Source organism: Dicentrarchus labrax, unplaced genomic scaffold (genome assembly GCF_905237075.1).
Source record: "Dicentrarchus labrax unplaced genomic scaffold, dlabrax2021, whole genome shotgun sequence".
Taxonomy (NCBI): domain Eukaryota; kingdom Metazoa; phylum Chordata; class Actinopteri; family Moronidae; genus Dicentrarchus; species Dicentrarchus labrax.
The window spans coordinates 17,344,694-17,358,398 of record NW_026136710.1 but is presented as its reverse complement, the minus strand read 5'-3'; the positions used below and the strand labels follow the sequence as shown (position 1 = coordinate 17,358,398).

The 13,705-nt window shown below is 40.0% G+C and overlaps 2 protein-coding genes across 2 annotated transcripts; one reads left to right on the top strand and one right to left on the bottom strand.

Moving 5' to 3' along the window:
• Positions 1–1,021: 1,021 nt before the first annotated feature.
• On the bottom strand, positions 1,022–8,583 carry stbd1 (starch binding domain 1). The gene is made up of 3 exons (XM_051413375.1): positions 7,991–8,583; positions 6,270–6,667; positions 1,022–4,884 (listed from the first exon to the last, which is right to left on the bottom strand). Exons 1-3 carry the CDS (start codon positions 8,475–8,477, stop codon positions 2,359–2,361), a joined length of 3,411 nt encoding a protein of 1,136 aa, XP_051269335.1. The 5' UTR covers positions 8,478–8,583; the 3' UTR covers positions 1,022–2,358.
• A 70-nt stretch (positions 8,584–8,653) lies between these two features.
• LOC127370901 (heat shock protein 30-like) lies at positions 8,654–12,860 on the top strand. Its single transcript, XM_051413383.1, has 2 exons — positions 8,654–10,341; positions 12,727–12,860. The coding sequence occupies exons 1-2, from the start codon at positions 9,725–9,727 to the stop codon at positions 12,728–12,730; spliced, it is 621 nt and encodes a 206-aa protein (XP_051269343.1). The 5' UTR covers positions 8,654–9,724; the 3' UTR covers positions 12,731–12,860.
• Positions 12,861–13,705: the final 845 nt, after the last annotated feature.

Sequence of the window (13,705 nt, the reverse complement as noted above, 5' to 3'; positions counted from 1 at the left end):
ACAACATTGCACTTGTGCATGCGTACACGTGTGTGTGGGCTATTTACCATCCATGGAGTCCCTGGACTGGAAGATGAAGAGCACCCTCTTTTCAGATAGAGCAGAGTCACCTTCACAGAGCTGAGTGGAGTTGACAAGCTGGCATGAAAATACGCTTGCTAATGACGCTTTGCCTGCATGATCCACCTCTGAGCCAGCTGGAATCAGAACAAGGTCACAGTCTTGGCTTTTTGTTCGAAACACAGATATTGAAATAAAGAAGATTTCAGCATCGGTTTAGAGAGACCTCACAAGACTGAATCTGTGTGTGTTTTTTGTTGCAACAGCAGATAATGATTCACAGAAATGTAGACTCAACAGCACGTCATCTGTACATGTTGGGGCTTGGTTAAAAAATAATATAGTAGACCTGCCATACTGAATTGTAAAAAAAATGATAATTATTTGGAAGGGAGATCTGCAAATGTCTCTATTCAATGCCTATTATATATTATCTATATTAAATAATATCTTTGCTCTAAGAGACAACATGATATACTTTAAAGGTCAAGAGGTCAAAGGCTTAATCCTTAATCGGAAGGTTGTGGGTTCGATCCCCAGCTCCTGGTGCCACATGTCAAAGTATCCTTGAGCAAGATACTGAACCCCAAATTGCTCCCGATGCCGTGCATCGGTGTGTGAGTGTGTATGAATGTTAGTTTCTGTTCGATGGACTTTGCCATCACTGAGTGAATGTGTGTGAAAGGGTGAATGTGGCACGTATTGTAAAAGCACTTTGAGTGGTCGGAAGACTAGAAAGGCGCTATACAAGTACAGGTCCATTTACCATTTACCAAACACATCATGTCAAAAACAAGCTGCAGAGTAATACAGAAGTATTTGAAATTAGCTTAATCTGGTTTAGCTTGCATAAAATACTGGAGTAGTTCAAGTAACTAAAATCACTGAAAATGAATTTCCAAGTTTATTTAGGGAGTGAGACACCTTCTTTCAATAAAGTAACATGTATAAGAAACGTAAATACTCGTGACAGAAGACTTGTTTATTTGGTCACCAACTCCACCTTAATGACAATCAATAACTGCATTATCATCACAATTTTGCATAATAAGATACTCTGATATTATCTAAGGTATATATACTATATTTGACACTAATAAAGTAATGAAACAACAAGAAAATAAACTGACAGCATCAGTTCTGAGAAAATAATGAATATACTGTAACTAATTCACTTAAAGTTGTAGTGAAACAGAGAAAATGATGCCCAGCAAAGGTGTTTAAAAAGACAAGCCACACTGTTTTGATGCATTGTAACACATTAATAGAAAAACATGTTTAAAAGGCACATTCATAGAACAACAATGGGACAATCTTGCATGCAAAGTCCCACAAGATAAAAGCAGCATCAAAGTTACAACTATATCACAGTTTAGTGGTAAACACAATAGAATACCTGATAAAACACCAGTCATACTGAAAACAGAACAATTATTGCTTTGATATTGCTGTAGTAAAAGTGAACTATGTGCATTTATTCTCATAGATTTTTGGGGGTTATTTAAGCAGCATATAGACAGTAGAATAATGTCTCACTTTATACAAATTAAACACTTGCATTAAATCACCCACTTTTTAAAAGGGTGCAGTTTGCATAAGAAGAAGAAGAAGAAAGACGATTTACTTCTGTCTTCTGATGGCAATCTTTTCAGTTCCCTGAAAGATCCACCTAATAATTGGCTATTAGAGAGAAATCCTCTAAGAAAAGTCCCATTCGACGATGCTTTATCCCAGTAATCATGTTGTTGGAATTTGCAGGTCAAAATATGTCTAGACATCTGGTCTAAATATGGTTAAAATTTAAAAGATAATTGTAAAACTCTTTCAGTGTGAATTAGGTTCTAACTACATGTTGAAACATAATAGTGCTGCAGCAATTGTTTTAATGACTGATTAACTTTAGTCAATACAGTGTCAGACAGTGATTAAAAAGGCCTATCAAGATCAGGTGACATCTCTAAATTGCTTTTGTCCGACCAAAACTCCAGCTTTTTGCTTAAAAAAATATCCAATTGATCTTAATTGTTGCTGAAACATTGGTTAGTTACCTTGATATTAAACCCAGTTGTTATCCTTGACCTCTAGATGTGTTTTGTCCCCCAAATTTACCAAATCTTACAAGTATGTATTCATAATATTGTGATACAGTACAAAAGGGTCCTAGGTGACATTTAATATACTGGATCATCATGTGGGTCTTGTGATGGGCTGTAGAAATACTTGACTTTTACCTGGTCCAGTGTCCAGTACCAAAGCTTACTGTACATATCATTCACAATATTCCTTTCACCTCACCTCTTAAAAGAGTCCCCACCATTTTTGCACAAGCAGGTCATCTCCAAAACCCGTATCAAGGAGGCGGTTGCCACATTCCTCCCAGCGACAAACCTCACCCTTGTCAACTACTACAAACTTCCACTCCACATGGCTCTCTGCGGGCAGGCTGACCACCGTGGCCCAGTGCCCATCCTTGGATCTCTCTAACGGGACGAATCCCTTCCAGTTTCCCAGCTCCTGCAGATTCCCTGTGACAGCCACCGTCTGGTATGGTGATTGGGTAAAATAATGGACACAGAAGGTCACGTTGACGTTCTGGGGCATGGGCTGGACTGCCACAACCTTCTTGTTGTTTCCCATGCTTTCGTCAACTAGGGAGAGGGTGTTGTTTTCTTTGACTTCAGTGGAAGGGGGGGTATCTGATGTATCTGTACAAGTGGTGTCTGTTACAGCTGAGCTGCATTGGCTGTCTTCGGTGGGAAGCTGGCTGGTTTTTGTGTGTTCTTGGGAAAAAGATGGGGGAGAAAGCTTCATCCAGGGAAGGACTTGGAAGTTACTCTCCGTGATCCATTCGTTATTGTCCATAGTTGCCTCCATGATACTGATTTCAGTCTTTTCATTGTCCTCTTCCTCCTCCTCCTCTGCTTTTGTTTCCTCTTTCTTTTCAACAATGACTCCTGCCTTCTTCTCTTTAATCTCTACGACTTCAACAACAGCTTTCATGTCGGTCTGTATTTTCAGCTCATCAGTTAAGCTAGTAATGCTGGCTGCAATCTGAGCTGTAAATTGATCCATCTCTCTGTGGTAACTATCTTCAATCTCATGGCCAAACATGTCCTCATTGGCTGCAAATGATTCATAAGTAGTCCAATCTGTGTGCTCACTGTGGGGTGGCTGGGAAGGGTAAGGCCCGAACACTCTACCTACTGTATCTTCTTCAATGACAGATATAGCTACATCATCAGCAAATATGCTGTTTTGAGCCTCTGTCTGTCCCTTGGGCAGTAGATCACAATCAATCACCGGAAGTGCCATATTTTCAACGGTCATATCAAACTCCTTACCAGGATCCTGCAAGTCAGGGCTGACAGCCATGCTTGAAATCCCACTCTCTTCGCCAACACCAGGAGATGATATGTCATTATCCCTCAGCTCACTTTGCTCGAAAGACAGCAAGTGAATTTGACACATGGGAGGGCTAATGTCCTTAGTCATGACAGGAGCAGTACCAGTGGTAACTTCTGAAAAATCTCCATTGTTTTTTGTTTGGTCACTTTGTTGGTCTTGGGAGGAAGACATGTCAGGATGATATATTTCTTCAGACATTCTAGGTGGGACAATGTTGGCATTATCACAGGCGGGTGCATCTGTGGCAGAATTAACCCATATCTCATCAAAAGTTTCATTATTTTCCATGTGGTCACTTTGTTGGTCTTGGCAAATAGATGGCAGGTTAGGACAAGATATTTCTTCAGTTATTACAGAAGCAGTTATGCTTTCAGCTGTATCAGGATCAGCAGCGACACTTGCCTTGTCAAAAACGTCATTCATCATTTGGACACTTTGTTGGTCATTGAAGCAAGATTGAATATGGGGGTCATACAGTTGGTCATTGCATTCTTCAGCCAACACCACGGTTGTGCCATTTCCACTGTTTTCAGGCAAATCTTCTGTCTCATGTGATGGCATTTGAGGGCCAGGAGTAGTAGAATCAGTATCTTCATCCAGAGATAAAATAGCTCTATCTTCTTTTATCTTATCGTCTTGATTCTCAACCTTTATAGGTACGCTCAAACAGGGTAGTGCCACACTTGAACTGTCATGTTCTTCACCACAGACAACAATGTTGTCACTAGTCAGCATATTCTCGTTTACTTGATCAGCACCATCATAAAGAACACTGTCCTCTTTAATATACTTAAGACCAATTTCCTCCTTTTGTTCGATCACTGCTTCTTGCTTGTTGAACTGCGGCAAGTGGTCGCCATATCTCTCAGCAGCAAGACGACCATCTTCATCCCAATCACTATCCCGACAAAGCGGTGTCACCTTGTCCATTACATGGTCACACAGGTCTTGCTCTGTAGATGGCAGGTTTGTTTCTTTTTCAAATGTTGAGGACCACATCTCACCTTGTTGAGCAATTACCTTGAATTCTTCACACTCTTCTACGGCCTCCTCACCTTCATTTTTCTTTTCCTCCTCTGGAGAAACTTCTTTTTTGTAGGAATAATTATAGTAATCAATACTATGTGGATTCTCTTCCTCAAACTTCTCATCTTTGCTATAAGAGATGCAAGAAACAGGTACATCTTCAGTATAAATGACTGGCTCCTCCGAGGTGGATTCCACCCAATTTGTTTTCAGTGTGGTGTTATTATGTTGTTGTCTGTCTTCATCACCCTTTTCACCCATATGAGGGGCTTGTTCGCAGCACACTGGATTGTTCAAAGCACACTCAAAGTTTTCCTCCTCTTGTTTGGTCTTGTTTGAAACATCCTTGTCTGTGGTCACATCCTCATCTTCCTGGCATTCTCCCTTTAACACCTAGACACATGAATAGAAAGTTAGTATCTGCAGGTCTAAGTTTGTCAGACTGTGGATAAAAATGCATACAAGACAAAATATAAAGTACACAGGGGTAAACCAGAAACACTGCCTGTAATTTCCCTGGTCTGCACTAGTCTGAAACCACAGAGAGAATGAGGTCTAAGGATAACGGATATGTAGGTGAGAGAGAAATGTGTGTTGGTGCTCCAAATCCTTAAAGAAACAGTTCAGACAAATTGGGAATTATACTTATTTGCTCTCTTGCCGAGTGGTAGATCAGAAGTTCGTCGAGAGTTAGATGAGAAGATTGGCGCCACTCTATACATTTGCTAAATATGGAGCTACAGCCATGCCACTGGTTAGGTTAGTTTAGAATGGAAAACAAGGTTAACAGCTAACCTGGCTCTGTCCAAAGGTAACAAAATGAACACATTATATTATATTATAAGTGTGGTGGAACACGGGGTTATGTGTTTGTCTATTTCTAGGCCGGGTGTTGTGACTTCCTTGAGTCTTGTTAAGGTTGCCCTCTCTGAGGTTGCCATTGTTTTTATTGTTTTTACACTTCAGTTTTGGTATGGTTAGAAATAAGATATTACGTGTTTATTAGTGAGCTTTATAGGTGCCAGTTGTCGGATTTTGTTACTTTTAGACAGAGCCATTTCCCCCTACTTCTTTGTGCTAAGCTAAGCTAATTGTTTTCTGGCTGTAGCTTAATATTTAACGCACATGTTTGCTGCAATTTTCTGATCTAACTCTCCGCAAGAAAAAGCATATTCCAAAAATGATAAACTATTACTTTAAAGCTGCATTCATTGATTTTTGGCCAGCTGGGGGCAGAAGCTTCACAATAAGCTGACATACACAGTACGGAGATATTATCGTCTTTAAAATGTAGTAACACGTTAGTAGGTTATTTACACATCCAACAGTCATGGAGCAACATTAGCATTCACTGATTGTGTTTCTGGCCACCTGATAAATGAAATTTTCAATATTACCTACCCTATCTATGCTCAAACTCCAAACTCCAAATATCCGACTCTTTAACTTCTAGATGTTCCACTTTATTTACCAGATGCTTGCTCACTTTGTCTGTCTGGTATGCGGTAAAGAGTCAGTAGCATACAATGGGTTTATCGGAGCTTCTGATGCTGATAGAAAAGGGGCTGTTGAGAATAGTGAGACTGACCCATACAGCGAACCAAAACAATAAACTGATAGAGGCTAAAAAGCCGCAAAGAGCTGCAAAGTGCAAATTATTCAAAGTTATATAATTTATGGTTAATATAACGCGTTAAAATAATCTACTGAAGTTGGTGTGTTTGTCCATGCCTCTGAAACAATATTTCAGTCTCACACAGACACAAATTGCTGCTCACCTTCTCTTCTTCCTCATGGTTCTCATCATTAATCGGCTCAGACTCCTCCAAGCAGCTATCATTATCACGGCCCTCTTCTATCACATCCTCAACAATGCCATCTGTTGCACCCTGGTGGCAATCAACTGCATCCTCATCCACCATTTCAGCCACTGTGTAAGTATCACTTTGCAGGCCCTGACTGGCCTCTTCTGCATACATCTCTGTATGCATTTCTTCTGTGTGAGCTGAAGCAGTGTGCTTGATGTCTGGTACTTGGATGTCACTCTTGGGAGGAGAATAAGGTGGAGATTTTTTCTCAGCAGCAGCAGCTGCAGCACGGCGGTGCCTGATTTTGAGATCACTCTGAATCAGCTCAACATCTTCTTTCACATCTGATAAGCCTTCATCACTCACGTCTATAACAAGATAGAAAAAAGCACATATTATACAACACACAACACTTAAACTACTTTACACAAATACTAAACACTAGTCATATCATTTACAGTACATTGAGTTTATTTTTAATTAAGGTTGTACTTATTTTTATTTATGTCAGACTTTATAACTTGAAAAGTAGAATAGATGAGTGGTGTGCTGCTAAATATTAGACAGGTTATTTTAAATTAAAATAAATTTTACTTGTTTAAACCTGTAAATTAATATTTGATGAGTTTACAAAGAAACAAATGTTGTTTTTGTACTTGTGTCTTATCCATCTTTGTTCCTTTGTAAAATGGCAGGACAGCAGAAAATCTAATCACAGGATAAGTAATCTATGCACTTAGCAATAGTAATTGTTTGTTGATTGTATGTCTTCTCCTTTTAAGGCCTTATTTGACCTGGCAAGTATTTCTCTTGCATACCCTTATAAGTCAGTTTGATCTCATTATGTCTGTAGCTGAATCCACTATAGTATTAATAGCATCATGTACAAGGCAGGAGAACTCATAATTCAGAAAAATCGCCCTATGCGAGTGTTATTTTATTACATATGTTACTAGATTATTTTTGTGGATGGACTCGTGTGCAGGCAGCATTTTACTTTTATTGTTGGTCGAGGTTGAGTCAGTTTTACCATTTTATAGTTGTACTATAGTGTAGTTTTGTAGTTTAATCTAACAATACATCATATTCTATGAGCTCATGAAATGTTTTGTTTGCAAAATCTTAATCTGGAAAGTAATCAGTAGTTCCAGCTGTCAGATTAATGTACTAAAAGTATATTATTTCCCTCTTGCATTGTGGTGCAGCAGAAGTAGAAAGTAGCATGGAAGTACAAGTAGCTCAAATTTGTATAGGCCTACCTATGTAGAGGACTGAAGTTAATGTACTTGTAGAATACTTGTACTACTATGGTCATTTAATCTGTCCTTTTAAATGTCTATCTGGATCAGTATGGCCTATGAGGTCAGCTTTGACTAATGTCCCAAAGATAATAATGGCTAAATATTATGTTATGATATCCTATTTATAAAGTACCACTGTAACATAACTCAGGCTAGATATTAATACTAACATTATCTGCAGCAGGCAGCTCTTATAGGCTCCTTATGGCATTGCATTTCTCAAAGGACTGTCATATTTCTGTGATATTCCTCTGTATTTCTACTGGGGTCCTAAACCGAATCACCATCACCTATAGGCTAATATTCCTAAAGTGACCTGTGAATTCCCACACCTGTAGACCGCAGTAACCTTAAACCTGACAGGTTGTTTTTTTTGCGGATCTTTTTTACCTGTTGACTCCACGGAGCTGCGGGATTCCTCCGGGCTCGGCTGGACCATCGCTGCGTCTATCTCCGCTCCGGCGCTCCTCCCGTCTCCGTCTCCGGCTGCGGCTGTGGCCTTCCTCCGCTTCCCCCTCACGGTCCGGTAGATGATGAAACCCGCCAGCACGGACACCATCGCTATGACAGCCAGAGCCACGGCGGGACCGTGCCGCCCGATCATGCAGAAGAGCGAGGCCAGATCCATGCGTCTCTCCACGGCCACGGTGTTGCCGTTATTCAGCGGCATCGCGGTCTGTTGATGGAACAAGGAGCCCCTCTCTGGTGTCTCTGTATGTGCGTATGAAGGCCTGCTGGATCCGTGTGAAGCTGCTGCGGGCTGTCGCTGCTGTGCGCTCCGCTCTTCCCTCCACGTTTTCAAGTGTAGTGACCTCTTGTTGCTGCAGAGCTGCAAAGGGGGTGCAGGTGCGAGCTGCTCATTGGCTGGCCGGATCATGGGACCCAGCGTTCATTCATAAAAAGGGAAAGGAGCTTGTTTTTGCAGCCTGTTTCACACAGACGACCACGCCGCTATTCATCATCCATCCCGCTGATGGGATTAAGCTCCAGTGTACCGGCCCAGAATAAAGCCCTGGTTGATAGGATTTGTCCCATCAAAGGGAGGGATGTCCGACCTCCACTCAGGATTTTGTGACCACAGTTTGTTTGTGTCCCTACATGAGGATGCAGGTTATTACAATAAAAAACCTCCCTCCCTAGGTTTGGTTGAAAAATAAAACACATTTTGTATAAGAGATGTGTGCTTTCCCCCCTATAATAAGTGCATTTGAGTGAGTACAATAAGTGTGTGAAACTAATCTTTCTCATGTTTATGGCCCTCGTCTTCAAAATATGACCACAAAATCTATTTGGCACAGTGGAAGTTTTTTAATTTAAAGTTTACATTTTTAAATGTTCTGATTCTCTATACAGTTATAAAATGAATTAGACTGAATCATATCAGTTCAGTGCTGGAAACCAACATAATTCCATGCTTCACACATCATACAAATAGCCTAAATGCTTTGAGAGCTCTTTTTCAAAAGTAAAGTCTATACATGTTATGATGGTCCTTAAAATAAACTGGGAATGTTTTTTCTGAATGGGGGATGGTTGTTTGTTTGTCTGAATGTATTTCAAAGAAAGGCAAAAAGGCTGTTAAGTTTGAGATGGTAAAGAAATGTAACAAAATGTATATCATATGACTTCTTTTAGTCTCAATTTCCTCTCATTTTTGTTGCTGAATGACTGCCTAAGTACCTTTTGATCAATGTATTTCAGTACACATGGAAAAAGTGCAGCCTAGAGATTGATTTGAGTAACAACTGATACATGTTATCCATAGTATCAGTAAATGTAAATAGATCAAAACATTCTTAATGATAACAAGCAGATTCGAAATAGAACGAAAAAAAACTCCCTCCCCCCTGTTAACCCCACTCCCACAGTGAAATGTCTCAGAGAAAACTTCCTGATCAAACAGGAATGATCCAGTGACGTCAGCACTCCTGAATAACAGCCCCACCCAGTGGAGAGCTGTGGTAATGACAGGAAACTTCCTGAAGCCTCTGGAGCTCCTCCAGTCAGAATATAAAAGCTGGGACAGTCCCACTGCTGAGACAGAAAGCAACACAGAAGAGAACAGACACTTTAACAGCGGTTCATCTCACAACAAGAGGACTCAACACTAAACACACAGTGAAGATGCTGTGCTCTCATGGATTCCAGTCTGCCCTCAGTCCATTCATGGACTTGTACTGGCCTGTACGCAGTCTGTGGCCAGAGGTCAGACCTCTGCTCCACCAGCAGGATCTACTGCAGAGAAACCTACAGGAACTCCGCAGCAGTCTGGAGCTGATGGACAAACTTCAACACAAGATCCTGGAGGAGACGGAGCCTTTCCAAACCAGCATGGCCGTGCAACCGCTTTCCTACCAGCTGGAGAAAGAGGGAGAGGACTTTGGCCTGACCCTGGACACTCAAGGCTTTTCCCCAGAGGAGCTGTCCGTCAGGCAGGTGGGCAGGAAGCTGAGAGTCAGCGGGAAGACAGAGAAGAAGCAGGAGGACGAGAAAGGCTCCTACTCTTACAGCCGGCAGGAGTTCAGACGAGAGTTTGATCTGCCTGAAGGACTGAACCCCGAAGCCGTCACCTGCTACCTGGCTCCAGACGGGAAGCTCCACATCCAGGCGGCCAAAGCTCCACGTGTTGAGGAGGCTGAGAGAGAGCTGACTATCAAGAAGAGCTTGGAGGAGAAAACACAGCAGAGTGTGTGTTCACAGGCAGAAGGCAGCAGCACAGAGACACACAACAGCACACAAACCTGAAGACATGGACTCATCTCCAACTTGTTCTAACAATGTATAGTCAATGTGTTTTATACAAATGTTTCATAATGATCATATGTGTTTTTATATGTTAAAAGTTGACTATAATCAATAAAGGTTTTAAAAGTTAGACCCCCCTTTTCTTTGGCATTTTCATTATCATTTTAAAGCTGTGGACAAAAACTACAGAAGAGCATTTAATTCAGAATTGAGTTTCTAATGAAACAATTTCTGAATTAGTTAATATCAAATGTGGAATATGTGCTTAAAAAAACAACAAAACATTCCCAATAAATATAAAATAGTAAAATGTGCCAGTATTCATGAAGTTAAGGGTAGCATATTGCTAAAAACTATGATTTAAAGGTTTCAGTGGTGCAGTCAACATTCATCAGGTTTTCTTTGCTTTCATGTTTCCATCACCTTGGACTTTGTCTTGTTTAAGTTACAATGGTTGAATACGAATTTTAATGTGATCACAGAAGTCGTCTCCCATTTAAATGAATCCTCTATTGCATGAATTATTATTTTAACATGATTATAATGTTATAATGTGTCTTTATTACTCCGAAAAGCCTAAATAATGAAAATATTTCAACTTTTTTTAAAACAATTTTTAAAATGCAGTAGTTGCACACATGGCAACAATATGTAGTTATTAAAGGTTAATTACAATATTATTATTAACATACATTCCAAAAAACAATGGAACTAATATAAATGTCACTGTTTAAATACTGGTCTATGCATTTCACCAATTATGAGTTGGGTTTGTTTAGTTTTGTTTTCATTGACATTATGTTTTAGTAAAACTTGGATTTTATGGTACCTTTCACAAGACACAAAGAACGGGGGATGTTATTACCTTGATCCAAAAGAATCATATTCCCTATCTAATTTCATTAAATCATTCTCTTTCAGTGTCTTACGTTTAATTTAGCATCAACTTAGATGAACTAAGACCTCTACCTGTTTCCTGTGGTTCTGTATCTGTGCCTGGCTCTGACTCTGAGCTGTCACTGCTCTCATCCAGGTTCACATCAACGTCTTTCTCCTCATCCTCACTGTCCTCTGGTGGAAGAGCTAACTCTGCCCTGTTCTCTTTCCCATAGAAGAATTTTGGTTTAAATGTTCTATGGATGAAAGCAGCATATGTATACTGGAAAAAGTTCTGACAATAATTCATGCAAATGTGAAATCCATCAACTGTGGGTCTTTGTCTGCTCTTTTAGTTCAATTCAGCATAAAATGTATTTAGAAAACTTCCTGTTAAGTTACAATAGTTGATCACAAATGTTATTTTGATGACATATTTTTTCTCCTCCCAGTCAAATTAAGGCTATATAATTCATTTATCTTGTCCATCTGCTACCATCCAGAAAACATAAGAAATGGGAAATTTAAGATTTCAGATAATTGAAAGAGTGACACGAGATTTGTTTGTCTTTTTTGGAACTCATCAATGTCCGCTGCATATTGAAATTCATAAAATGATTTTTGCCTGGTTGCTAAAATGTATTTAGAAAACGTCCTGATCAAACAGGAATGATCCAGTGACGTCAGCACTCCTGAATAACAGCCCCACCCAGTGGAGAGCTGTGGTAATGACAGGAAACTTCCTGAAGCCTCTGGAGCTCCTCCAGTCAGAATATAAAAGCTGGGACAGTCCCACTGCTGAGACAGAAAGCAACACAGAACAGAACAGACACTTTAACAGCGGTTCATCTCACAACAAGAGGACTCAACACTAAACACACAGTGAAGATGCTGTGCTCTCATGGATTCCAGTCAGCCCTCAGTCCATTCATGGACTTATACTGGCCTGTACGCAGTCTGTGGCCAGAGGTCAGACCTCTGCTCCACCAGCAGGATCTACTGCAGAGAAACCTGCAGGAGCTCCGCAGCAGTCTGGAGCTGATGGACAAACTTCAACACAAGATCCTGGAGGAGACGGAGCCTTTCCAAACCAGCGTGGCCGTGCAACCGCTTTCCTACCAGCTGGAGAAAGAGGGAGAGGACTTTGGCCTGACCCTGGACACTCAAGGCTTTTCCCCAGAGGAGCTGTCCGTCAGGCAGGTGGGCAGGAAGCTGAGAGTCAGCGGGAAGACAGAGAAGAAGCAGGAGGACGAGAAAGGCTCCTACTCTTACAGCCGGCAGGAGTTCAGACGAGAGTTTGATCTGCCTGAAGGACTGAACCCAGAAGCCGTCACCTGCTACCTGGCTCCAGACGGGAAGCTCCACATCCAGACGGCTAAAGCTCCACGTGTTGAGGAGGCTGAGAGAGAGCTGACTATCAAGAGGAGCTTGGAGGAGAAAACACAGCAGAGTGTGTGTTCACAGGCAGAAGACAGCAGCACAGAGACACACAACAGCACACAAACCTGAAGACATGGACTCATCTCCATCTTGTTCTAACAATGTATAGTCAATGTGTTTTATACAAATGTTTCATAATGATCATATGTGTTTTTACATGTTAAAAGTTGACTATAATCAATAAAGGTTTTAAAAGTTAGACCCCCCTTTTCTGTGGCATTTTCATTATCATTTTAAAGCTGTGGACAAAAACTACAGAAGAGCATTTAATTCAGAATTGAGTTTCTAATGAAACAATTTCTGAATTAGTTAATATCAAATGTGGAATATGTGCTTAAAAAAACAACAAAACATTCCCAATAAATATAAAATAGTAAAATGTGCCAGTATTCATGAAGTTAAGGGTAGCATATTGCTAAAAACTATGACTTAAAGGTTTCAGTGGTGCAGTCAACATTCATCAGGTTTTCTTTGCTTTCATGTTTCCATCACCTTGGACTTTGTCTTGTTTAAGTTACAATGGTTGAATATGAATTTTAATGTGATCACAGAAGTCGTCTCCCATTTAAATGAATCCTTTATTGCATGAATTATTATTTTAACATGATTATAATGTTATAATGTGTCTTTATTACTCCGAAAAGCCTAAATAATGAAAATATTTCAACTTTTTTTAAAACAATTTTTAAAATGCAGTAGTTGCACACATGGCAACAATATGCAGTTGTGAAAGGTACCATAAAATCCAAGTTTTACTAAAACATAATGTCAATGAAAACAAAACTAAACAAACCCAACTAATAATTGGTGAAATGCATAGACCAGTATTTAAACAGTGACATTTATATTAGTTCCATTGTTTTTTGGAATGCATGCTAATAATAATATTGTAATAAACCTTTAATCAGACACAAAGAACAGGGGATGTTATTACCTTGATCCAAAAGAATCATGTTTCCTATCTAATTTCATTTAATCATTCTCTTTCAGTGTCTTACATTTAATTTAGCATCAACTTAGATGAACTAAAGACCTCTACCTGTT

Bases quoted from the DNA above. Each gene is read 5' to 3' on its own strand.
- stbd1 (XM_051413375.1), bottom strand. From the start codon at position 8,477: ATGATCCGGCCAGCCAATGAGCAGCTCGCACCTGCACCCCCTTTGCAG. The intron at 6,668-7,990 runs GTAAAAAAGATC...ATCTTGTTATAG, and splicing joins CAGCTCCGTGGAGTCAACAG to ACGTGAGTGATGAAGGCTTA. The intron at 4,885-6,269 runs GTGAGCAGCAAT...TCATGTGTCTAG, and splicing joins ACCATGAGGAAGAAGAGAAG to GTGTTAAAGGGAGAATGCCA.
- LOC127370901 (XM_051413383.1), top strand. From the start codon at position 9,725: ATGCTGTGCTCTCATGGATTCCAGTCTGCCCTCAGTCCATTCATGGAC.